Source organism: Tiliqua scincoides, chromosome 7 (genome assembly GCF_035046505.1).
Source record: "Tiliqua scincoides isolate rTilSci1 chromosome 7, rTilSci1.hap2, whole genome shotgun sequence".
NCBI lineage: Eukaryota > Metazoa > Chordata > Lepidosauria > Squamata > Scincidae > Tiliqua > Tiliqua scincoides.
The window spans coordinates 1,829,234-1,855,188 of record NC_089827.1 but is presented as its reverse complement, the minus strand read 5'-3'; the positions used below and the strand labels follow the sequence as shown (position 1 = coordinate 1,855,188).

The following is a 25,955-nucleotide window of genomic DNA, read 5'->3' as shown; positions in this document are numbered from 1 at the left end:
TCAAGCTCAGCTTTGAAAGAATGCCAGGGCACCTCATTCTTCTGAGCTGCTGTCTTACTTTCCTTCCCACCATACCCCTACCCCTTTAAAAGTATTTTTAACTGATATTCTGTTTACAGGCAACTAATATATTCCGATATTCAGAAACGGGCAGCTATGTCCTCTGAGAAACTGCTATAAAAGCTAGTTAAGGAAAAAATGTAGAAAGCTCTTAAAAGGTAATCCACAAATACTCATGATGAAATAAATGTGTTCGTCGTTAAGGCGTCAAAAGACGTTGTGTTTATTGGAGCAGACTAATGCGGCTCACACCTCTATGGAACCTTTAAAACAACTTGTTCTTGTATATTCCTACTTCCTTTTAGTATTAGAGCAGCCCTTTTCAACCACTGAGCCATGAGTGGTCCACAGATACGCTACTGGAATTTGGGGCAAGGTCATCTATTAGTAGGGCCAGTGGGTATGGGGATTAGTACCATTAGTAGGGCCAATGGGGATAGGCTATGTCAGAATGCCAGATGCAAGGGAGGGCACCGGGATGCAGGTCTCCTGTTGTCTTGTGTGCTCCCTGGGACATTTGGTGGGCCGCTGTGACATACAGGAAGCTGGACTAGATGGGCCTGTGGCCTGATCCAGTGGGGCTGTTCTTATGGGATGTGAGCCCCCCACTGGCAACATGGTGTGCCTTGTCAATTGTCAAAAAACCTTGACAATTTTAGTGCCTTGTAAGTGTGCCGTAAGATGAAAAAGGTTGAAAATCACTGTCTTAGAGGTTTCAAAATTGATTTCATTTTGTTTTTCCAGCATGGCTTTTAGTTGGTTCTCCTAGCAAAAGGGGAGAGAGCTCATGACTTCTGGGACTTGTTCTCGTAGCACTGAACCCTAGATTTATCCTTGCATCTGAACTGGTCCTCTGTGTTCCTGAGCTTTCCTAGTGTTGTCATCCACAGCTTGTGATATGTTTCCTGTAACCTGTTGTAAAACAATGCATTAGTCTCAGGACATGCAAAACCTTTCCTCTTGTGTCAACCGAGTCTGAAAGCACTCATTACAGGAATACTTTTTGAGTTCTGAAGGGGGAAGATGATATGAGCTTGTGCCTGGAAGCAGGAAAACCTGCAGTCTTCATTTCAGGGCTGAACGCTTCAGGCATGTAGCACTTAGAAGCATTTGCTTAGGAAAGAGAAAAGAAATGCTTCTGCTTGTATTTAGCAGCTTCTGAATACTTCTGGAGTGAAGATATCCATCCTTACTCTCTTAGTTAGTATATAAATTGTGCCAATAGAGAGCCTGACCAGTCGGTTGAGGAGATTTTTCTTTGATAATTCTTGTTCTGCTTGCACACCTAGACAAAAGTTTAAATGGATCAGGATCAAGTGGTTTTCCTTCTGGTTGAAGGGCCAAACAAAGACCTTATAAACATCTGTCCGGTCTGGCTTTGCATAAGGCAGAGAAGGAATTTGCATGAAGAATAACTTTTCTGGTGTGTCTTGTTTTGAGAATCTCTGTAATAATCATAGTTCAGATGCTGGCTTGCCACTAACTGCAGATTCTCAGAATGTATAAAATATTAATAAACTTTGCTTTAGAAGATGTTCTGTTGTCTCTACATATTTCACACTGTGGTAGCTTTTCAATTCTAATTTCTTCTAGACTTGCGAGTATGATACTTGTAAGTATAATCAGACTTTCTCCTGATTTAGAAAGCCACGATGTGGGTGCTGGACTATCACCCTCCTCTGAATGGGGTTGCACTCCCTCTGAATGAGTAGGTCCACAGCTCGGGGGTTCTGATTTCAAAACTGCTCCTGGATGCCCAGGTGTACGGTTTGGCCAGGCGTCTTTCTAGCTTCAGCTGGTGCTCCAGCTGCAGCCATACTTGGGTTGTGCGAACCTGGCCACAGTGATCCATGCCATAGTGGCATCGAGGTTATACCACTTCAACACACTGTATGTGGGCTTGCCCTTGAAGATGGTGCAGAATGCAGCAGCCCTTGTGGTTGTTGGAGGTAGACAGTTTGACTTTGTTGGGTTGCTGCTCCGACAGCTGCACTGGTTGCCAACTCATTTTCAGGTCCATAAATAAAGCTAGTTAGCTGTCTATATAAGAATGTTCTTAACTTCATGGAATATTTGGCTGTTGTTGGTTAACTAAACAGTACTTGATTCACATTTGATTTACCAAGCCAATATGAACCATAATGGATTCCTCAAGTGACTGACATTCTAACTCTTGCTTAAACAGAAGTTTCTTTTTGCTTAGACTAGCACTATCTAGATCAGAGGTCTTCAAACTGTGGACTGCTGCATTAAGAAAAAGCCGTCCCAGCACAAAGCTTTCCTTTCCATATTGCAGCCTCTGTTTTTGACATCCGATCTTCCCCCAGCCTTGCAACGGGCAGCCACACCCCTTGGGAAATTGGGGTGCAGGGGTAGCAGGAAATGGAAGCAGCTGGCCAGTCTGAGACTAGGGGAAGATTGGGCATGAAGAACAGAGGATGCAACATGAAACAAAGTGCCATGTCTGGCTGGCTTTTCCAAAAAGCTGGCTCTGGCCTGTAGGCCAGCATTTGGTGCCTGCTGTTCTAGATTTAAATAAAAAGTTATAAAAAGTCACTACCAGTTTAAGCATGTTCTGTTTGAAAAACATGAAAATTAGATATTAGTTTTGGTGGTTTTTTTGAGACAGAATGGGTGGGAATGAACTTTGTTTCTTTTTTTATAGGTAGGCAATTATAAACGGACAGTGAAACGCATTGATGATGGTTACAGGCTTTGTAATGACCTTATGAATTGCATTCATGAACGCGCAAGGATAGAGAAAAGCTATGCTCAGCAACTAACGGAATGGGCAAAAAGGTGGAGGCAACTTGTGGAAAAAGGTAAATGAAACACTTGTTTGGCTCTTGCAATACTTTTTAATAGCTAAGCATGGTTTTTGTAGTCCCTATTGAATATGTAGTGCAAACCCCCTTGATTTGCTTGATGTTACATGGAATCATTGAAAAGAGGCATGCTTCCTCCTTTTGATAACATTCAAAGTGTCATTGAACAATGTCAGAGAATAGCTGTGTGTCCAAGGCAATGATAATCTATTTTGGGACACAGACCCCTTTGAAAATCTGATGAAATCTGTGAACCCCTTTCTCAGAACATACACTTTCTTGTACTCAGTCCATGGACCCCTAGTGGTCTATGGACTCTAGGTTAATAACTGGACTAAGGTTTCAAAAAACAAAACAAACTCCCACAAAAAACAGTTGATCATTGATCTTGTCATTTAAAGTTAACTTTTAAAAATGATTTCTAGAGAATTAGTTTATTATGTAAAGTATATGGAAACCAAGCAATAAACACAGTTACCTATATGGGCTCTTACCACCTTTGCAAGTTACCTAGAACAGTAGTTTTCAGCTGGTGTGCTGCAAAAGGTCTGCAAGTGTGCCAGGTGAGTTTGGAGCACAGAGTTTGCTGGAATGCTCGGATTCTACGGCTCTGTTTCTAGGTCAACTGTCTGTAATAACAAATTGTCTGTCCCTCAAAGCCCACGGAGGAAAATGGACAGACAATTCGTGACTACAAACAATTGCCTTAGAAACAGAGCCTCAGAACAAGGATAAGTCTCTGAGAAGCCAGAAGTGACATCACGGGAGATGAAGACTATGAGGTCAGTATGCTCTGAGAAGAAAAACACTGAAAATAGCTGACCTAGAAGCTGATTTCCAGGATCAGTGGTTATACTTGGATTCCCGAGCCGGGATCTTTTATCTACAGTTAAAATAATTGTGTGGCGGGAATGATTGTTTGCAAGGGGCAAGCACTACTGGAATGCATATTTTTAATGTGCAAAACATAGTTAATATTTGGGGGCGGGCTTCTGTGGTTGCTCAGGGCATAGAGAAAAAAAATTAGGCTTTGTTGTTGTAGAGCTGATTTTAATTATGATGCACAATTGTGGGCAGGAAAAACCTTATGCAATACAAGAACTGAAGTAGAACTGTCTTGATTGGATTTCTTTTTACAACAAATGAGAATGCAGCAAGCAGAATATTCTGCCTGTTTCTTTTACTTCTGTTGTGTTCAGGACCGCAGTATGGGACAGTGGAAAGAGCATGGCATGCTTTTATGTCTGAAGCTGAAAAAGTGAGTGAACTGCACCTTGATGTAAAAGGCTCACTAATGAATGAGGACTTTGAAAAGATCAAGAACTGGCAGAAGGAGGTCTTTCACAAGCAGATAATGGGTGGATTTAAAGAAACCAAGGAGGCTGAAGATGGATTTAGGAAAGCTCAGAAACCATGGGCCAAAAAGCTAAAAGAGGTAAATGGTAGTTTTGTCCTCAAGTCAGCTTTGCAGCATGGCTTGCATTGGGGGGTGTTGTGTGGTCAATATTTCTGTTTCCTTCAGTTGAAAACACTCATTTAAGCACGTGAACTTGGTGCTAGCTGCCTTCCTGCAGAGGGAAGGGCCAGGCTAGTAATGCAGCTATTTCCAGGACTGATGGCAGAAGGTCACAGATTCTAAGGCCATACTTCTGATTAAGAGATAGAATCGCCTCCTCCCCCATTTCCTGGATGAATCTGTGGAGTTCAGTTCTCCAAATGTGATCAGAGCTTCTTTGCTGCTTAAAGGTTAATGAAGTGTTCAGGTCTCCACAATGGAGGTGTAACGTTCCAGCTCTACATCCTTCTGGAACAGCATATTTGGTAGTCTGTTACCCCTTCAGCACCCCTGCATTCCAGAGTTTGGGGAAAGACCAGGAGGGGCTTAACACCCCTCGCCAACCTTATGGTTAAGCTCTATCTAGGACACTTCCGGCTGACCATCCCAGTAGCTGCTGCAGCTTCAGCTGGGTGGTGAGAGAAAGGCAGAATCTTTCAGAGGTCCCTGACTGACAGGAGAGGCTCTCCTGATTAAGCCACCCTACCTAAGGAGTCCTGTGGGGCAGAAATGTATAAAAAACCCCTGGTCTTCAGGCCTCTCATTCCTGAGTAGGTTCTCTACTCGCTCTCTGCCTGCTGTTCTGCCAATCTGTTGGGCTGTGGAGCAGTGACCCAGTGCTGCGATATCACACCCATGCCAGCTTCCACCAAGATGCCAAGAACCACCAAGTTGGCTGGCAAGTCCCTCCTAAACTTTTTAGCATCAGAACCCACCTAAAAAGAACTTCATTTTCCCAGCCACTCAAGCCGCTATGGTTATAATTTAGTAGCAGGTGGTTTAATCCTTGATGCACATAACCTAATCTGCCCTGTTAGTTTTGTGAACCTCCAAAAATTGGGCCACAACCCACTAGTGGGTCCTGATCCACAGCTTGGGAACTGCTGATCTAAGCTATGGTGAGTGCTGGCTGCTGATGTACTTGTTAAATGTCTGATTTAGGTGGAAACTTCTAAGAAAGCATATCACGCAGCCTGCAAGGAAGAAAAGCTCGCTGTCTCCAGAGAGGCCAATAGCAAAGCTGACCCAGCCCTGAATCCAGAGCAGCTAAAGAAACTGCAGGACAAAGTGGATAAAAGTAAACAGGATGTGCTGAAGGTAAACTACATGTTTGACTGTATGTTTCTGAGTGTAATGCTTTACGGCCTTGCTTCTACTGGAGACAAATGGAAATGCTGCTTTCAGGATCCTGTTACTCGTATATCAGCAAATATAGCTAGGGCTTTTTCAGAGGTGTGATTCTAGGGAAAGGAGAAAGAGTTGATCTTATGCTGTTAAGCACACATTCCTTTCAAATTGTGTATCGCGTCAAGATAGTCCCATGTAAAGCACTTGCAAAGTGCTATATAAATAATAGTGTGTTAAGTATTAGATCTATCTCTATCTGATTTGTAAAATTATATGAACTATACTTTGCAATCCTTTATAATATTTGCACCATTGTCAAAGATCAGATTTATGGTTAGGTTTTGAACTTTGTTTTTAATTTGTGTCCCACTTATTTGCTCAAAACAGCACTTGGTTAGCCAATTAATTGCTCAAATAACTAATTCAGTTATTTAGTTAACCAAATAATGAAATTACAATGCAATAAACTTTTTGTATGTTAGTGTCATGAACAGGTTATTAGCAAGTGGGAAAAACAAGAACAAAAGAGGCATTTGTATACAGGCTAAAGCCTGTGTCTCTAAACCTGAAAAATAATCATTTGTTTTTATACACTTTTTACACCAGCTATATAGATTTTCACGTATCCATAATGCACATATTAAGACCATTTCTGTTATCCATATCTAGATTTTCAGTCAGCAGTGTGATGCGGCTGCAAAGAAGGCGAATGCAATTTTAGCCTGCATCAGTAGAACTGTAGCTTCCCTGGTGGAGGCGGGGGAATGGGATTGTCCTCACCACTGAGATTGTCCCTCGCTGCTGCTGGAGTCAGGGCCAACAAAAAGGTGGACGGAGCTCCACAAGCACAGGGATCCAGTCCCCACCATCCCTGCCTCGCTGGAGTTCGGTCATCTCCTTTGGTGCTCCTCCTCAGTGGTTTCAAAGCGAAGGGAAAACGGTTCTCTTCAGCCTGCCTCAACTCCCCTCCTCAGCGAGGTCGGCTCTGTTACGTTCCGGAGAGAAAGGAGCGTCATTGCCTGACAGATGCGGCCCAGGCCCGGCTCTCTCCACTGCAGAAACATTAACTGCCGCTTTTTCCACCCTTCGGGAAGGCGGCGCTTGCGCTGTCTTCTCCCGCTGTGAGGGAAATTGCTGCTTGGCTGGCAGCACCTGGTCTGCACCTCTTGAGGTGGCAGCAGGTTTGGGGGTCAGCGGCAGACCCCTGGATCGGCCCGGCACTATCGCGGTGTTCGGGGTGTTCCATGCGCACCCAGAGCCTGCCCAATGCTCACAAGCATCAGGTCTGCTTTTACCTCAGCAGGCGCCATTTTTTTACCTCAGCAGTTGGGGCTGACAGTGCCTGGTCCGCGCCTCTCTGAGGTGGCGGCAGGTTGAGCAACAGAGGCAGACCCCTCCATCAAGGCACTATTGCAGTGTCAGGGGCAATCGGGCAGGACTCTCCATGAGCACCCAGAGCCTGCCCAATGCTCACAAGCGTTGGCTCTGTTTTTTACCTCAGCTGTTTGGGCTCATAGTGCCTGGTCTGCACCTTTCTGAGGTGGCGGCAGGTTTGAGGAACTGAAGCAGACCCCTTGATCACCAGGCGCTATTGCAGTGTCAGGGGAAGTTGGGCAGGACTCTCCATCAGCGTGCCTGGAGCCTGCCCAACGCCCACAAACATTGGCTCTGTTTTTTACCTCAGCAGATGCCATTTTGTATCTCAGCGGGCAACTTTTTCCTCACATGCACTGAGTAACCCAGTGAGGGGTTTGTTTCCCTGCTCTTTTTGACCAGCCTCTGTTTTCCCTCATAAACGATCCAGTGGACAGCCAGATGGTTATTCTTCGGCTGTTCAGTGTGGTAATATATATTTTTTTAAAAAAAGGGCCAACATGTCTTCTGAGGTCAGCTCAGTCATACATACATACATAAGACCTTTATTGGCATAGATAATGGGAATACGAGACAACAACCAAACATTAAACATTCAGAACACACAATAAAATAAAGCACTCGTAATCATCCAATACCCCCTCCCCCCATTCACCATAATATAGCGGAAGACCCAGAATTCCGTCCTGCCAGAATCCCAGAAGCAAAGTTGGCAACCTTGTCAAGAGAGTCAGTTTCCTCTATGGAAAGAAGAGTTTGTAATTTAAATGAATCCTCCCAGCCCTGCATTTTGTTCAGCAGTGGAGCCAGATAGATCTTACGAAGGGTATCATGGAGTGGGCAGTAAAAAAATATATGATGTAATGTCTCCACACAATTCCTGTCACAGGTACATCCTCTTTCTGAGTAGGGAATGCCACTAAACCTGCCCGCTAGCAGAGCTGATGGAAAGGCATTGCATCTCGCAAGGGAGAATGCTCTGCGAGCCTGTGGGCGCTGCAGATGATAAAGGAAAGAAGCTGGCTTCCCAAAGCTGACTGGGATGTGCAGATGGAGAGGGGAGCAAATGGTGTTAGCTGCACAGAGTAGCTCTTGACGCTCAATATCAAGCAATCTTTCCTTGATAGTCCTGTAGGCTTTGCTTAAACCTATCATACCCAGGCTCGCTGTGTCTAGACATATCGATTTAAGCTTGGTGAGTAAATCCGCAACCTCCACAGGCAGTACTGGATCAGCCAGAAGCTGGTACATTAGCCCATATGGGGCAGCACTGAAGAGGATTGCAAGCCAAAATTTTACTGATCTCAACCAAGCCAATGTTTTGAGTCTAATAAAACACACTTCAAGACACATAGCAGAGTATGGAACACATCTGGGAAAACCCAAGATCCTCCGCAGGAAGGATGCCTGTATGCTCTCAGTTGAATGATTCAAGGCCTTATGCCAGATTGGACAGCCATAAAGAACTTGCGAAAGTACCTTAGCCTTGAATACCTCTAAAGCAGCCGGGACATATCTGTTACCTTGGCTAAAAAAAAACCGGGAAATTGCAAGGGATGAGATTTTTGATGCATTTAGGACTGCATTATGGTGAGAAACCCACGAATGCTTATAGTGGAAATTAATGCCTAAATATCTGAATGTCTTTACCTGTTCCATTTTGTTGCCCATAAATGACCATTTAAATGGTTTCCAATTGTTGGCAAACACCATGATTTTAGATTTAGAGTAGTTAATCTGTAACTTGTTGGATGTAAAATACTCTATAGATTGATTGAGTAAACGTTTTAAGCCAATTCTTGTTCGAGAAATAAGAGTCGCATCATCCGCATACAGTAATAGCGGCACTGGATGGGACCCAAGTATCGGGCAGTGACTATCCACTGTCTTCAAGGCTGGGGCTAAATCATTCAGAAACAGGTTAAATAGCATGGGAGCCAAAATGCATCCCTGCTTAATCCCTTTGTTTATAGCAGTGGGGTGTGTGAGGCTACCACTCCTGGTATATCTGACTTTACATGATATGTTAGAATATAAGATCTTAATTAACATCAATAGTCTTTTATCAATCCCCATGCTGGCTAATTTAGACCAAAGAAGATCGCTATCGATGGAATCAAACGCAGCTCTTAGATTAAGGAAAGCCACATAGAGTCTTGCCTTGGCTTTCTTAATCTGTTTATAGACTAGGTGAGATAAAATTAAACAGTTATCCATCGTTGATTTGCCCCGACAAAATCCTGATTGCTCAGGACCTAGGATATCCTTAGAGTTGGTCCAGGTAAAAAGCTTATTATTTAGGTATTTCGCATAAATTTTGCCTATTACAGAGAGCAAGCTGATAGGCTGGTAATTCGCAGGGAGATTAGGGTCACCCTTTTTAAAAACTGGGATGATTGTTGCCGAGACCCAATCTTTGGGAACTAAGCCAGTCCTATCGATCGTTGTGACGAGGGGTCAGCTCAGTCAAACCTGTCCAGACACTCCAAAGAGCCTAGAGGTGCTAATAAGCTTAAGGGGTTCAGCAGTGGTACTGTGGTCACCCCTGTTCCTCCTGTCCTGGGTGCCATGGCTCAAGGGCTTGACTGATAGTAAGCTGGCCTCGCAGGGTCTGCTCGCTCTCCCTAGACAACTGAAAGACCAAGGCTGGAAGAGGGAAAGCAGCCTCAGGCGTGGACGAACCCCGTCCCTTCCAGCTCTCCCTCACAATGTTCAGGCCAATCTGACTCCTCAGATTCAGAGTTGCCCATTCCTCAGTAAAGGACCAAAAAAAATAAAATAAATGGTGAGGATGTGGAGAGTGCAGAAGCTCACATCACTGGGAAAAACCTCTTTCCAGAGGGAGTTTTCTCCAGGATATTTGATAAGGTTGTTAAGCCATTGAACCTTAAAGCCTCAGAATGGGAGGGACAATCCCATTGGTGAGGAATGCCCCCTGCCTCCACCAGGAACAAGCCTTACCCAGGTAAGGAAAACTCCTGTTTTCCAAGTCATGAGAAGTCATGGTTCCACTTTACTCTTCATTGGTTAGACCTTACCTGTGTACTGTGTCCAGTTCTGGGCACCTCACTTTAAAAAAGATGCAGCCAAACTGGAGCAGGTTCAGAGGAGGGTTACAAGGATGATCAGAGGACTGGAAAAAAAGCCCTACCAGGAAATGTTGAGGGAACTTGGTATGTTCAGCCTGAAGAAGAGAAGGTTGAGAAGGGATATGATAGCTCTCTTCAAATACCTGGAGGGCTGTCATTAGGAGGAAAGGACAAATTTGTTTTCAACTGCCTCTGAAAGTAGAACCAGATCCAATGGTTACAAACTACTAGAGAAGAGATTCCGATTGGATATCAGGAAAAAAATTCCTGATGGTCAGGGCGGTTTAGCAGTGGAACAGATTGCTGAGGGAAGTGGTGGACTCTCCCTCACTGGAGATCTTCAAGCAGAGGTTTGACATGAACCTGTTGGAGATGCTCTAGGAGTATTTCCTGCTACAGGCAGGGGGTGGACTAGATGACCTATTAGGTCCGTTACAACTAGTGATTGGAAACCACTTCCGGTTTTGCAATTGGAAACTGGAAGTGGTTTCAAATCACAATTTTCAGTTTACCAGAGGCTTGGGGAGCCCTGCGGAGGCATCTGTGGGGCTCCCCATATACCCCGGAGGCAGGAGCTAGCTAAGGTAAGTGGAAAACACCCAACCCGGCAGTGGTGCAATCCTGAGGAGCATGTTGCTGCGACTCCTCCTGCCCCACCCCTTAAGGGGGTGGACACAGCTGCTTCCCAGGCTGGGGGTGCGAACCACCAGTTTGGGAACCATATATATATATATATATATATATATATATATATATATATATATATATATATAGTGTGTGTGTGTATATATGTATGTATGTGCAGGAGACAGTGTTTGAACCAGATTAGAGTTCTGCTTTAAGGGAGACAGTTTGTCAAATTTGGGCTAGGATGTCTTTGTGCAATCACTAGTTAATGCCCAGGGATCTTGAGGCATCTAAGAGCAAGGCAATTCAATAAGTTTGTCATGCCTCTCCTGTAATCTGACTGGTTCAGGCTCTTGAATTGGTTATCCGTCTGCTTGGAGCAAGTTGTGGAAGTGGGGAGAACCTGGTAGAGTGAGCAGAGAACTGTTCCTCTTGGCTGCTACCACTGTTCTGGGAAGCGGAGCCGTATGATATCGCTGTATGATGCCATCAACAGCCACTGGTGTCCTCACTTGGGAAGGCAATATATAATCTGCTCTTTTTATTATAAACCACTGAGAACCATTATGGCTGAAAAGTAGTATACAAATGCTGTTAATAATTAAGATGTTTTCTAATTTTTTCTTGCTTAGAACTGTAGCCTCTTTGTAGGAAATAATAACAGAAATTTATCATTAATCCTCCAGTGTTAAGCCATTTCTGCCTAATGGTGCACACAGCAGGGATCAAATGTGTACACCTGTGGCCTTTAAGGGAGTTTATTTCCATGCAAACATAAATTGCTCCCTCTTCTGGCAGAACTTTGACATGATTGTGTTGGAAAATATCCTGATTATTATGAAATGTGTGCTCTTTCAACCTGCTGCGTAGGCATTCAAAACCATGGTATTCTTGTGTAATTTTTGATGTCTGTCTTTTTCTTTTTTTAAGACAAAAGACAAATATGAAAAATCTCTTAAAGACCTGGATGGTTCTACACCTCAGTATATGGAAAATATGGAGCAGGTTTTTGAACAGTGTCAGCAGTTTGAGGAGAAACGTCTCCAGTTCTTCCGAGAAGTCTTGCTGGATGTTCAGAAACATCTTGATTTGTCTACTGTTGCAAGGTAAAGGTGAAAGACAAACTGTTTGTATGAACACTGTCCTTTGTGTAGAGTAGAAACAGTGCAAATAAATTGTGTGCTTCTGCAGCTTGCTTCTTAGTGAAGGATATAGTATTTGGGGTGATAATACATTCTATGCAAGAATTTGTTAGAAGACATCTGATTCTTGGAAGATTAGAGGGATTAGCAGATTAGCAACAAGCTAATCTGTTCCTTTAATTTCAAATTATAGTGAAGCTTTCATGTTGAAAGCTTTTACCAAGGCTGTCATCCAGTTTTAAAGAAACTTTAGTTTGATAGGTTAAAGTTGCATTTGAATACAGCAGAACTACTGCAAAAGAACTTTTGCTTTTAGATAAGATGGTAACAGGTGACAGTTTTTGTAAGTACTTGTATTAAAATCAACAACTCTTTTCTATAAATTCCACCAATACACCATATGATCATTAACAGATAAGATAGAGAAATAAGGGGGAGGGGAATACATGTAAATGCATATTCCTTTATACCCATAAACATATTAAGAAACATCACCTACCCAAACATAAAATATTTATGCATATCGGAGTATAGTATGGAAAATGTAACATTGAATTTTAAACCACAAAGGGCAAAACAGACAGATGCATACGTTTTGAATTCCCCAATATATCACAACCTTTCCATCCATATTCAGTAAGTTAGAAATAGCATTCTCCTGAGGGCACTGACAGATTCCAGTAGGTAAAAAACAAAAACCACTCCTTCAGAAATATCTGTGTGCCCTGCAGTTTACCTTTCCAGTAATAACAGGTTATGTTATGAATCATCATTGGATTCTGTACTTCCTGCTTCCAGGCTAAAGCAAATGGGAGATGTGGCTGTTTCAGTTTTTCACTGACAGGATACATGCACTTCTTAATATGTAATTTTTCCTGGTGTGGTGTTTCTTATTTGTCCCTTCAAACACCCCAGCGATGTATTAAGTAGATTCAGAAGGATTTCATAACTAACAGCTTCCTTAATATGTGTCAAAATATTGTCACTATTTCTGTACATAAATACTGCACCTGCATATTTATGTGTGGGGGGGGGGGGCAGTACCCTGGCCTCATCTCCAATATCTATCTGAAGGTGTCCCAAAATCTTTTAAGTCTGACTGGGGTATAGTACCACTTATATTAACCCATTTCTGCCCAGTCCACATGTGTACATACTTTATCCTTGTTGCATATATACAATGTTGGGCAGAAACGGCTTAAGAAATTTTCTTTGGAAGATACCTCCTGTAATATTCCCAGATTTTACAAAGATTTTGCCAGTGAGCATCCTGTATTGTGATGTTTAAAGTCATAGTCCATTTCTTATTAAATTTATTTCTTGCATCTTCTGAAAGTAGACCCTTGAACCTGTTCGCTTATACAGTGGGCCCTCCTTATCCATAGGGGTTTGGTTCCAGACCCCCTGTGGATAAGTAATTCCACTGTTGAATAACCAACTTGTCATAGACTATTGGACTATATTTTATTTAATTTTGCTACATTTATGTATCGCATATGATTTCCTACAGAAGTGCTAACATAATAGCTAGATTGCATGCTGTGTAATTTCATGAAGTCTTATTAATATACTTCTGGCAACTTCTAAATCTACATTTATTACTTAAAGCTACAAAAATATTTATCGTGAATTGGAGCAAAGCATCAAAGCAGCAGATGCTGTTGAAGATCTAAGGTGGTTCAGAGCTAATCATGGCCCAGGCATGTCCATGAACTGGCCTCAGTTTGAGGTAAGGACTTGAAGTTAGTTTGTGCCCTTTTTCCTGTTTCTGTGTGTATCTCAAAGGCAGGGGGAAAGAAGGCATTTGTGAGTTGTGCTTGTTTTGCTTCTGGGTCTTTCATAGATGGGGAAGGTGTGCACCAAGAGACCTCTTGTTCCCATTCAGGATCAAAGAGCAAGATGGGAAGAGTGTAGCAGTTTCCCTGCTGTTTGATTTTTGTGAAATGTGTGAAGCAGCTCTTGATGCTGAATCTTTTTAACTGAAAGAGAATTTTGTAGTTTTGTGTTTGTAATACATGGTAATGTAGCATAGGCAGGGTGGTTGGGGTGGGCCATCCACCACTGGTACTCTGGAGATTTTCCGGGATCTCTGCAGGAGCAGGAGGGCTCCTGTCTGCCCTGGCTCTGTTTGGCTCTAAATCAGAGGGTGGGTGCTGTGTGTGACACAGTGTCATAGGGGGTGACAGCATCACTGCCTCGAGTGCGGGCTGGCCCCGCAATGCTACTGGTAATACTTTTGCTGACTTTTGTTAATCCAGACCCTGTAAGCTGCCATACTCTTATTTTTTATCCTTTGAAAAATATTTGTATATATTTGTTAGAGCTTGAGGACATTGCTTGATAAAATACAGTGAATTGTTCCCAGTCATTATCAGACTTACTGGACATCTGTCATTCCTTCATTATTAAATATTTAATTACTTTTGCCAGTTTTGAATTTTTAAGAAGGCAATGCAGGATGATAATGTTAATTCTTCTAACTAATATTCTTTTTACTTTTCATGCAACCAGGATGAAGTAAGTTTATTTAAATTCTGCTACACTTAGTCATCCAAGCTTCACAAATTATTAAAATACACCATATGACACTTTGTTTATGCAATTTGTTTCTTTTGTTTAATGGATATTTTATTGGTGTCATTGTCGACATCAGCTTGTATATTAAAAATATTCTTTGCTATTAAAAAACTTAACTTTTTATCTGAAACGTAAATGCCAGCCAAGGATTTTAATAGTACAGGTTGAGTCTTCATTATTCATGAAGGTTCTGTTCCCAGAACTCAGATGGATGGCAAATTGCATTAAAGCAAATCCATTTGAAAAACATTTTCCCTTTGCTAAGCAACTTAAAAATAGCCTTGCTGACCTTTGTGATGTAAGACAGAGTTGTTAACCAGACAATCCATCAATCAGTATCTCTCTAGTACTTAGAAAGGCTTCACTCTAAGGCAAGAACTCGACCCCTGACCCCTCCATTCACCCAGAGCACAGCACTTCGAAAGAATGCAAAGTGTTTTTCTTTCATGTGCTCAGGGAGAAGGGAGGGGTCACTTGCCTTGAAGTTGTTCTGAGTGCCTGGAGAGAGAACATAAATAAGAACATAAGAACAGCCCCACTGGATCAGGCCATAGGCCCATCTAGTCCAGCCTCCTGTATCTCACAGCGGCCCACCAAATGCCCCAGGGAGCACACCAGATAACAAGAGATCTCATCCTGGTGCTGTCCCTTGCATCTGGCATTCTGACATAGCCCATTTCTAAAATCAGGAGGTTGCACATGCACATCATGGCTTGTACCCCATAATGGATTTTTCCTTCAGAAACTTGTCCAATCCCCTTTTAAAGGCGTCTAGGCCAGATGCCAGCACCACATCCTGTGACAAGAGAGTGATTGATGGTCAGCCTGCTACCCTCTCTTGCATTAACAAGGCTATTGTTAAACTACTTTTTTCCTTTAGTTTAAAGGTCTCTTCTTATCATATTGAGATAAAACCGCAGGTGAAAAATATGTGGACAATTAGGTTATGCACCTGTAGTTTCAATAAGAGAATATATGGTTCAGTAAATTAGAATCTGGAAACAAGATTTGGAATGTTGATTTGGAAACCAGAATCATAGACTCTGCATGAAAAGGCCTGATAATTGTTGTTAGATGGCCGTATCCTTGACCTAGCAGTAATGGTCTTTGGATGTAACCTTTACCAGGAGAGCAATCCTCTGTTGCAGTAAGAGCAGCAAAGAGGCTTGTCATACTGCCCTATTAGTGAAGGACCTATTGCTTCCATCTCTTATGGATGTTAGCTGATGATAGTCAGTTATTAAAAGAATCATACCTTTAGAAATGACCGGGAAGGGAAAATGTGTTCTGGCAAGATATCAGAAGTCTAGTCATTTATATCTGCTAGCCTTCAGTCAGTGGATTGGATGATACTGCTTTTGTCCTTTAGGCCAAGGGTTCCCAAAGTGTGCATTGCGATGCCTCAGGGTGGTCTCTCTCTCTCTCTCACTCACTCACTCACTCTATATCCTCAATTGAACCTCCTACCTGTTTTCCCAGGTGCCACCATCTTGGATCTCATGAGATTTGGGCATCGTCATCTTGGATTTCTCGAGATCCAAGATGGTGTTGCCTGGCTTAGCGAGGAAGAAGAGGCTGCAGGGGGGTGCTGTAAACCCCAGTATGTTTGGGAACCACTGGTAGTTCTCCATAATGCCTAAAATCTGCAGAGGTAGAAAAAGTTATTGAGGAAAAAATTGAGTGTTTAAAATCCTTTTCTGAAGGAGTGACTGTATGTACTTTAAATTCTGTTTAAGCTCTTGCTTCAAAATGTTTTTCTCTTGTGTAGGAATGGTCAGCTGATATGAACCGCACACTCAGTAGAAGAGAGAAGAAAAAAGCTGCTGATGGAGTGACTCTGACTGGCATTAACCAGACAGGAGATCAGGTTTCGCAGCATAACAAAAATAGCAGGTACACGATTCTTAGGTGACCTTTTCACATCAGTTGATTTTGGTCTGAAATGGTGCTGGTTTAGAAACTTTAGTCCTTCAGCTCTGCTCAGATACGTTCTCCCTAAGAAAAGATGGGCTTTGGGCAGATCTGCTTATTCCTTTGCCGCCCCTTCTTCATTGGGTGGAAGTAACCAGCTGACTAGGCCACCTTCTAGTCATTTGCACACGGGATGTTCTCTGATCCTGTGCGATTAAATCCCCTGAAGGATTTTAAGACTGTTTAATCTCTTGGAATTGGGGGATGCTGCACTCTAGGAGGACTAGTATTGCCTTTGTGGTTCATGATGGGCAGTGAATATTTGTGTTGTCCTCAAATAGTCATGTTTGGCAGGTTACCTAGTTGGCTTGGGATGTGTGTGGGAGTGAGAGCCAACACCCCATTCCCAGTCTTTTCCTGTGGATGGGTGTGAGAAACAGTGTCCAAATACTGTACAAAAAAGTTGATATTATAGTATTAAAAACTCCTTTCAGGTCAATCTGTCCAGCCACTTCAAAATATTCAACAATGTCTTACCATTTTTTGGTTAATTCTGTATTTGTAATACATTCTTCTTGTTATACTGTCAGATCACTGGTCTCTCTACCCTGGGCAGAAAACAAATTTCTCAGGCCTGTCACAAAACCATTCAGTTGGAGATGCTAAGAAATGAACTTAGGGTTTCTTATAGAAATGCATATGTTCTGTGACTAATTAATGGGCCTTTCCTTCCATGTAGCATACTACTAATAGTCTTTCAGTGTGCCAAATCTGATGTGTAATTGCAGAGGTATGGCTATTGTATCTTTATTTTTTGAAGTCTAAACAACAATCAGGATAACTATGAATAGAAGCATCTGTTATGTTAAGAATATGTAGATTTGATCTTTGTGATTTTTGTAGTCTAGAACTTGAGAAGCCTGTGACCTAAGAACTTTGCCAGTTTTTGCTCTCTCTCATAATTTGCACCATAGAAGCATAGTTGAAAGGGCCTATGGGATTGAGTCCAACCCCCTGTCAATGTAGGCTATTCAGTTACAATGTCTTCAATAGATCGCAATCCACCCTCTGTTTAAAGACCTCTAATGATGGAGAGTCTTCCAAATTATTCCACTGAAATACCATGACAAAGTTCTTCCTGACATTTAATTTAAATCTCCCTTGTTATTTAAAACCAACAGTCCTTCTATCCTTGGGAGCAATAAAAATCTCAATCTTCAAATATTATCTTGTCTCCTCTTAACAGTCTCTTTTCCAAACTAAACCATGGCAAACTCCTTCATAGGTTATAGTCTCCAGCCCCTTTATCATCCTAGTCCAGTCCAGTCCAATCCAAGAACCTTTATTGGCATACATATAATACATATGGCAACAGCCAGTTACAAGGGAGAACATAGATGAACACAAAGTAATGTGGAAAAAAAATTAGTACAATAAAATAAGGAACGGAACATTATCAGTAGTAGGCTTAGCAAATAAACTAGGTGTACTTAGAGGACACGGAGACTAAGAATTTAGAGACCATCTCCATTATATTGATTGTACAGTCATTGAGGAGGAATATCAGATTCTCTAGATCAGAAAACCCCTCTCTATTAAGTATTGATCGTTCCAAGTAAATGGAACGGGAACTAGCATGACAGGGACAGAAAAACAGAATATGTTGGACGGTCCTAGTCACTTTTCTCTAACAAACTGGAGCAGGTCCAATCTCCCTCTTAAGCTGCAGAGCAAACACAACAAACACTGTATGCTTTCCAGGTGGGGTCTGACTAAAGCAGAACACAGTGGCATCATTACTTCTATCTTGATAATATACTTCCAGTGGTGCAGCCTAGAATAAATGTAGCCTATGTCGATACAATGGTGATAGTGAATAATCTAATGATTCTAATCTAACAAGTTTTTTAATTGTTCAGAGACTCTACCATTTGGTTCCCATAACCCCAAGGGGTATGGATACCCTCTGTTAAGAATTTCTGCTCTATGGTATTATCTACTCCTCACAGTCTAGTGTCACCTGCAGATCTGATGAGCATCCTGTCTAGTCCCTTGTCCAAGTCATTTATACTGAACAATACCGGGCCCAAGACAGATCCCTGAGCTCCCCGTTCATCACTTCTCTCCAGGTTGATGAGGTGCCTTTGACCAGTATTCTCTGGGTAAGGTTTATAAGCCAGCCATGGAGCCACCCAACAACAGCATCTTCTGTCCCACCAATTTGTCCACCAGGATATCATGGAGAACCTTGTCAAAAGCCTTACTGAAATTCGGATATATGGTGTCCACAGCATCCTCTTGATTTACCAAGCAGGTCGCTCTATCATAGAAGGAGAGAAGGTCTGCCTGGCAAGACTAAGAAAACCATTTTGCACTTGGCAGTCACCACCCTCCTTTCTAATTGCAGACAGGCCACTTAATAGTTTGCTCCAGCCTCATCCCATGTATTGTTGCCAAGCAGACTGGTCAGTAGTTGGTCACAGAGCCAACCCATGGAGTGGCCTTCTGGGGAGCTCTGCTGAGATGTGCTTTCTCTCTCCCTGTCCTGCCACTTTCCCCTTGTCAATGATAAGAATGATCTGCCATAAAGTCCAAGCTAGCATTGGTATACCTATCTCTAACCACAGCTGCTCTGAAACCAGAGACTGAAACTAGGATTCCAGTTTGAGAATTAGTTTTGCAGTTGGCTTTCATGTGACTCAGCCACAGATGTGTGCAGGTGTACCACTATTATGGTAAATGACTGAGCAGACATTGATTTGAAAGAAACGTTAGAAATATATTGAGGAAAAGGATGGTGGTGAATCAATGTGCGTTAAAGTGGTAAATATCTTTTACTTGAGGTACACCATACTCCAAAAAAGGAAAGTGTATGGCTGGTTCTGGGCCTCTTAAGCCGTGATAATATATTGTCACCAGGGGGCCCTTTTATTGAAGAGTCATTGCATTAGTTGTGTATGTGTTGGCACTATGAACTGATAGGGTCACCTTAATTATTTTTCTCTCCCAATTAGCAACCTTAGTGTCCCGAGTAACACAGTGCAGTCAGTGCAGTCAAGTAACAATCCCTTTGAAGATGAAGAAGATACTGCAAGTACTGTCAGTGAAAAGGAGGACAATAAAATCAAAAAGTTGGTGAAAAGACTGTTCTCAAATTGTTTTTCATGCTTTACACTTTTTCTATCCAGGGTTTCCAACACTGGGTTTCTACCAAAGCATTATGTTGCACAATGCATGAAGAGTCCTTATCGAAAGATTATGTTGTTGCAAACTTGACTAATATAACCCATTCTCTGTCCACTGTTTTGTTTGTTCCTCTGGTGTTCCTCACTGGTTCTTCCAAGTTAACTCTGGCAGTGTGCTGTGAAACTACTGTTGGAGCTTGGCTGCTGGTTGTGCTCACTGGATGTGTTCCCTCCGTGGCTCTCTTGCCTGTTAACACTTCTTTTCAAATGGATATATTGTTCCTGGCACTTGATATTCTGTTGGTTGTTAATATCCTGTGTACACATTCTTTGCATCTCTAAATGCACTACATCTGAAAGCTGACACTGCTCTGGATGTCTAAAATGGCCCAGCACAGTATTTAAGTGGGTATCCCTGCTTGTGCAGTATTGGCGTATTTGACACTCTTCTCCCCCCCCCCCCATTGTAACCTGACTGCTGGACAAGCTAAAATGATTTTCCTTGTATGTAGTGTTAGCAGCAATGAGAAAAACCAAAGTTATGCCACGGAATGGTCTGATGAGGAGAGCAACAATCCATTTGCTTCTGATGACACCCAGGGGGAGACCAACCCATTTGATGAGGATGTCTCCCCAACAATGGAAGTGAGAGTACGTGCGTTGTACGATTATGAGGGCCAAGAGCATGATGAGCTCAGCTTTAAGACTGGTAAGTGCTCTTCGGCACTCTTAAATGAGTTTTTCTGCCATCAAAGTCCTGTGAAAGGGACAAAGCCCCCTCATCTTTTTACTGTTCCTTGTTTTTGAACCCTTTCAGCCCTCCTTCCAAGACTTCTGTGATGCATCAGCCTCTGGAAAAGCTGCAGGGACATCCTGCTGCAGTTGCCATGGTCCTGAAACTCTTTGAATTCATTGTCATTGCAGTGCTGCCAGAGGGCAGGAGAGAAGGGCTTTTGTCAAGGACTTATCTTCCTGTCTAGCTTCCCCCCCAAAGCAAATAGGCCCCAGCTAGCCATTCTGCAGGGACTGGCCTACAGCACCTGGCTGGGCATCCATGCTCCACCTGACCAGGATGGTAGAGATGCCCATGTGGTCATAAATCCAAATGGATGGATCTATGGCATCATCGACCCTAGATCTTATAAGGTCACAAATAAGAAGGGCTCAGGTGTATCACCCTGTCTGTTGTCAGAGAACAGTTTGGTAGCATAACAAATCCATCTCCTCTTACCTGAACTTGGGTCAGGCAGGTAAAATAGTAAAACTGCAAGAAGCTTGTTGAAGGGCTAGGAAAAAAACCTCAAAAGAATAAAAGGGGGGATTTGCAAGGGATCAAAACAAGACTAACTAAGCAGGTATGTCTGAAATAAGTGTGGTTAGCCAAGGGTTGACAACTGAAATTGAAGGCAAGTTGCAGAGCAAAACAAACTCCTCTGATGTGGTTCACTGAATCTGTTCCCTGGTGGGGTCCACACACCCCCAGTGCAGCACGGTGAATGGGTGAGCCCCTTTTCTTAAAAGAGCAACTATCCTGTGACTGTTTCTTTTCTAAAGGTCTGCTATCTCGCCAGATTTAGAGGCTCTTGATTACTCAGGGAATGGGGGTTTCCCAAGGCAGCTCTCTCTTTCTGGGCTTACTACTGTGGGTAGCGGCCACTAGTTCATGAGTGAGGAGGCCACTAGTCCAATCCCAGTAACTCCCAGTCTGATGAAGAAAGGAAAGACAGAGTGGGAGGGCAAAGGAGAAAATGTTGCTGTGTCTGGTCTGCCCTCCTTCTTTTGCTTTGCAGATGGAAAGGAATTTCTACTATCCATAGCAGTAGCCTGTAAAAATGCAGTGTTCAATAAACTGGTATTATAAATGCTAATGGCGTTTAAATCTGTGACTGATTAGGAAATTTGTCAGTACTTGCCTTGGGGGGGGGACGACGACAACACAACACTGTGATCTTTTGAATGATCTGCTCACATCTCTGGGCTTTTGCCTGTGAAAACACTTGTAGTATTAAAGCTGGTGAGGTTTCTGTCTCACCTGGAATTTAGATGCAGTTTGAATGTGGTAAGGAATAGCACCAAATGATTTATCTGTTACAAGTTTTTAAAATTGTCACCCTTTTGCTTAATGGATGTTTTTTCTTTCCCATCTTCATTGTACTAAAAACCAGAATTCTGTCACTGTAATGCTGAGTGGTGTAGACTATGGGAAGATGTAATTTACTTCAACATCTCTTCTGAGAATCATGTCCAATTACTACTTTTTTCCCCAGGCGAAGAGCTGACTAAAATAGAAGATGAAGATGAGCAAGGCTGGTGCAAAGGCCGACTGGACAATGGTCAAGTTGGTCTCTATCCGGCAAACTACGTAGAACCAATCCAGTGACACACAACACTGTCCGTGCTACACAGATCATCAGTACAGTACTTGTGACTCACACTGAGGAGAACTGAAATATGTAGAATTGTGTGTATATTTCTTTTAATGCAACTGAATGATGGATTGATTCCTTGTCCCTTGGAAATCATCTAATGATTCAAGTTGGAAAAGTTTTGCAGCTTATCTGGGGAACAAAACTGGGGCAGAGTTGAAAAGGCAGCACAGCAAGGAAGCAAACTTTTTAGCCTCTATTGCCAATTTTCTGTTCTATCATGACTTTTTTGTATATTGTTTCAGAATTTGCTCTGTTAATGCCTTAGTCCCAGTATTCTGGGTGACAATTTATGTTGACTCTAGTTTAATCAATTACTAAGTGACCTTCAGTAAATTGCAACTTGATTTTTTTAAAACTGCAGTTGATTTTGTATTTGTTCTTAGCAACATTTGAAAGATGCATTTTTTAATTTAAAGGCTGTAGACTGGCTCATTAAGTACTGTTAAATTATGGTTCAGATGTATTCTTCAGTCCATTTATTACTTTCCACATTGTACTGTTAATCTTTCCAGATTGTCAGTGTGGCTTATTGGTGTAAACTACCATATTAAGTGTCTGTTACAGAAGATTGTAGCAGAATTCTCTGCAAATATTAGAGTATTTTGGCACTTGAAATATTAATTTCCTGAATAGTGACTTCAGCTAGACTTCAAAAAATACTTTTAACCATTCTATTTCCACCAGGATCTTGCTGAGAAATTTACATTTTGCAGGTTAATGATTTTGTGTGATTTGGAAAGTTAAGCATATATGGAGATTATTTTTTCAAGCAAGAATCTGTAAGATAGACAAATGCTTTTTTATTAAGATGCTCTTTAAGTTGCAATATATGTTTGTATATATAATTTGATATTCAACAGTTTAAAAGAGCATGTCCTAATTAGCAAGCCTTTTGGCTATGCCTTAGATTTCTGGGTACAGTCTAGTACTGGTCAATCAATGTGAGTTTGCTATTGACTTCAGTGGGAGGTGAATTACATCCCTAGAGTAAGCTAAACAAGTTAAGTGAATAGGTGCATTTTAAATTGGCTTTATCACTGTGTAATCACTGAGATGTAAGGTAGACTAACAGCTCAATCCAGTCCACCATGGGTGAAGCACCTGGTGGAAATTCTTGAGGGAAGCGGAGTTTTCTCTTCCCTTCCTCCCTTCCCTCTGTAACAAACCATTATAGTGAATGACACGTCTGTGCTTCAGAAGCAATATGAACTTGGGCATTTGCTTTCCTTGACTGGATGGAGGCCTGAGGGGGGTGGACATGGGAGGCACACAGGCCTTCCATCTCCTGTAACAGCCTGGCTAACAGCATGCATGCTTGAGAGGAGGACAATTGGACGGTATTGGTGCCTTTGAAGATTCTTATGCAGGCATACGGCTTGTGTGGGCTAGACTGAACCCTAAGTATTCTGTGATCTGCATTCTCAAATAACGTAAATGTAGTACTGTTATACTAAAGATCTGTATTTATTGGTAAATTGTGGCTCCAAATATAAACTAATGTTAGCCCCACTGTGGATTATTGTAGCAGAACACTGTAAAATAATCTTGTTTGCAACTGCAGATCAACTATAAACATTTGTGGGAACATTAAAGAGCTGGGTTGTGAACATGTTAGGGCAAAATGCTTCTAGAAAAACTAAATCTTATCAGGTAAGTAGATTTGTAGTATTAAGAAGACTACACTGTAACTGAAAACACTTTGAAAATTTAATGATGTACGAACTCCATGGCTGTTCCTTTTGCTTTTGGAGATTGAGATATTTATTACCATCTCTGAGAACTGCAACTGTATAAGGCTGAATATTGAATCTGTCATCATAATCTAGTAAAATTGTTCAGAAACTGAAGATTCATCATAAATGGCCAGGAGTAAGAGTTTGGAGTATTTTTATGTACAGTATATTTTATAAATAATAAAATCTTAAATATTCTGAATGCAGTAGTTTTAAATTGATGTGTTCTCACCTACAGTTTGAGATGAGTAACCTGTTAATTTAGTCTTGTGGATGTGTAATGCTAAGTTGATCCAGCAAATAGCACAATGACAGCTAACCTGGGACAAGAAAAACATTGTCTGCAAAAAAGGTGAAATACACAAATAACAGTATAACTTAATTATCCATGGACTTTTTTGCCTGTGGTTTTATCTCAGTTCGATGAGAAGGGCCCTTTAAATTAAAGGAAAAAAGTTTTTTAACAGTAGCCTAGTTAATGTGAGAGTGGGCAGCTGGCTGACAACCCATCAATCATTCTCCAGGCACTTAGAACAGCTTCACTCCAAGGCAAGTGACCCCTCCCTTCCCCCTGAGCACATGAAAGATAATCACTTTGCATTCCTTCCCAGTATGGTGTTCTGGGTGAAGGGAGGGGTCACTGGCTTGGAGGAAAGCCTTTCTAAGCACCTGGAGAGAGATTGATGGATTGTCTGCTTAATGACTTTGTCTTATCACAAAGGTCAGCAAGGCTGTTTTTAAATCACTTGGCAAAGGGACATTGTCCCTTTCATTCTCCATTCATTCCAATATTTTTAATATATTCAACTTGATGCTACCGTGTTGTGACTGCATTTGGGAAAATGTTGCAGATCTGTGCTTTTAACGGGCTACTCTATATGCTTGTAACGATGATAGTAAATGGGACTCACTGCTGGGCAAGCATGGGTGGGATTGCAGCTGGTCATGACATCACTTCTGGTGGGTCTTGACAGATTCTCATTTTAAAAAGTGGGTCCTGGTGTTGCAAGGTGTATCACTGGTGCTAAAAGTTTGAGAACCACTGAAACACCCTATTCAATATGTCTGCTAAACACCTGGAGCAGCGTTTATAATAATAATAATAATAATAATAATATAATATACAGTATTTATATACCGCCTTTCTTGGTCTTTATTCAAGGCAGTTTACATAGGCAGGCTTATTAAATCCACGCAGGGATTTTTACAAATTGAAAGAAGGTTTTCTTTCAAGAACCACTACATTCAAGGTGTTACACTCCGATCTGGTTTAACATTCTGGCCTCCATCCTCCCACGCTCCGTGCAGCTTGCCAGCTGCTTCAAGGTCGCATGGTGCCGGTGGCCTCGAACTGGCGACCTTGTGGATGTTAATCTTCAGGCAAATGGAGGCTCTACCCTCTAGACCAGACCTCCTGCCCCAGGAGGTTCCCAGACTTTAGGAGCCTGTAGCCCATCGAGACAGAATTTGGACTTGTAGTGGGCTGTATGCAACCCCCACCAATGCACACAAAAAGTGCAATTAAATGTGGTTGAAGAAGGGCTTGTGGCGCTGGCTGCAGGCCGCCTGTTCTCTGCCCTCTCGGGGGGGGGGGCCTGTGAGAAGCCTCTTTCTGAGCACCAGCAGGGAAGGCAGAGAAGACCCCCAGCTGCAGTGGCCAGTGCAGGGGCTGTGGGGGCTCCCTTGGCAAGACCCTGGGAGGGAGGAGAGGCTGTCTTTCTTCCTGAGCCCTCCCGCCCAAGCCTGAGGGTCCCAGACAGACCACCTGTCGCCCTCAACCCATGGGGTGGGAAGGTCCCAGCAGCCCCCACTGCAGGGGGCTGCCCCTTCACCAGTGTGCAGAGGGGGCTACAGCAGGTGCAGCTTCTCTTGAGACCAGATGTGGGCGGGCCAGCAGCCTGTGGGGCGGCACCGCAATGGAGGAAGAAGCTGCACCTGCTGGACTTTTCCCCACACCCTTGTGGGCAGGGGCCTGACGTGGCCGCTCCTACTCCCTAAAGGGAGTGGGGCCGTGCGGTGGCACAGGGCGGCCGACGTGGCCCACGACACTCCCTGGCCTGGTCCAGGAGGCGCCTCCAGGCCTCGCCACGGTGCCAGAAGATTGGAGGATAGCAAATGTCACGCCTATTTTTAAAAAGGGAAAGAGGGGGGACCCGGGAAACTATAGGCCGGTCAGCCTAACATCCATACCGGGTAAGATGGTGGAATGCCTCATCAAAGATAGGATCTCAAAACACATAGACGAACAGGCCTTGCTGAGGGAGAGTCAGCATGGCTTCTGTAAGGGTAAGTCTTGCCTCACGAACCTTGTAGAATTCTT

The 25,955-nt window shown here is 42.7% G+C and overlaps 1 protein-coding gene across 4 annotated transcripts in view; it reads left to right on the top strand.

Moving 5' to 3' along the window:
* The window catches only part of PACSIN2 (protein kinase C and casein kinase substrate in neurons 2), a 49,355-nt gene extending 25,518 nt beyond the window's left edge, over window positions 1-23,837 (top strand). For all 4 annotated transcript variants that reach the window (XM_066633555.1, XM_066633551.1, XM_066633552.1 and 1 more), the window contains 9 exons: window positions 2,726-2,882; window positions 4,085-4,320; window positions 5,383-5,538; window positions 11,589-11,764; window positions 13,409-13,529; window positions 16,146-16,270; window positions 19,303-19,419; window positions 19,986-20,182; window positions 21,741-23,837. In XM_066633555.1, coding sequence (XP_066489652.1) covers window positions 2,789-2,882; window positions 4,085-4,320; window positions 5,383-5,538; window positions 11,589-11,764; window positions 13,409-13,529; window positions 16,146-16,270; window positions 19,303-19,419; window positions 19,986-20,182; window positions 21,741-21,853 — 1,335 coding nt within the window. In that variant the 5' untranslated portion in view covers window positions 2,726-2,788 and the 3' untranslated portion in view covers window positions 21,854-23,837. The remainder of the gene's footprint in view (window positions 1-2,725; window positions 2,883-4,084; window positions 4,321-5,382; window positions 5,539-11,588; window positions 11,765-13,408; window positions 13,530-16,145; window positions 16,271-19,302; window positions 19,420-19,985; window positions 20,183-21,740) is intronic.
* The last annotated feature ends 2,118 nt before the right edge of the window (window positions 23,838-25,955 follow it).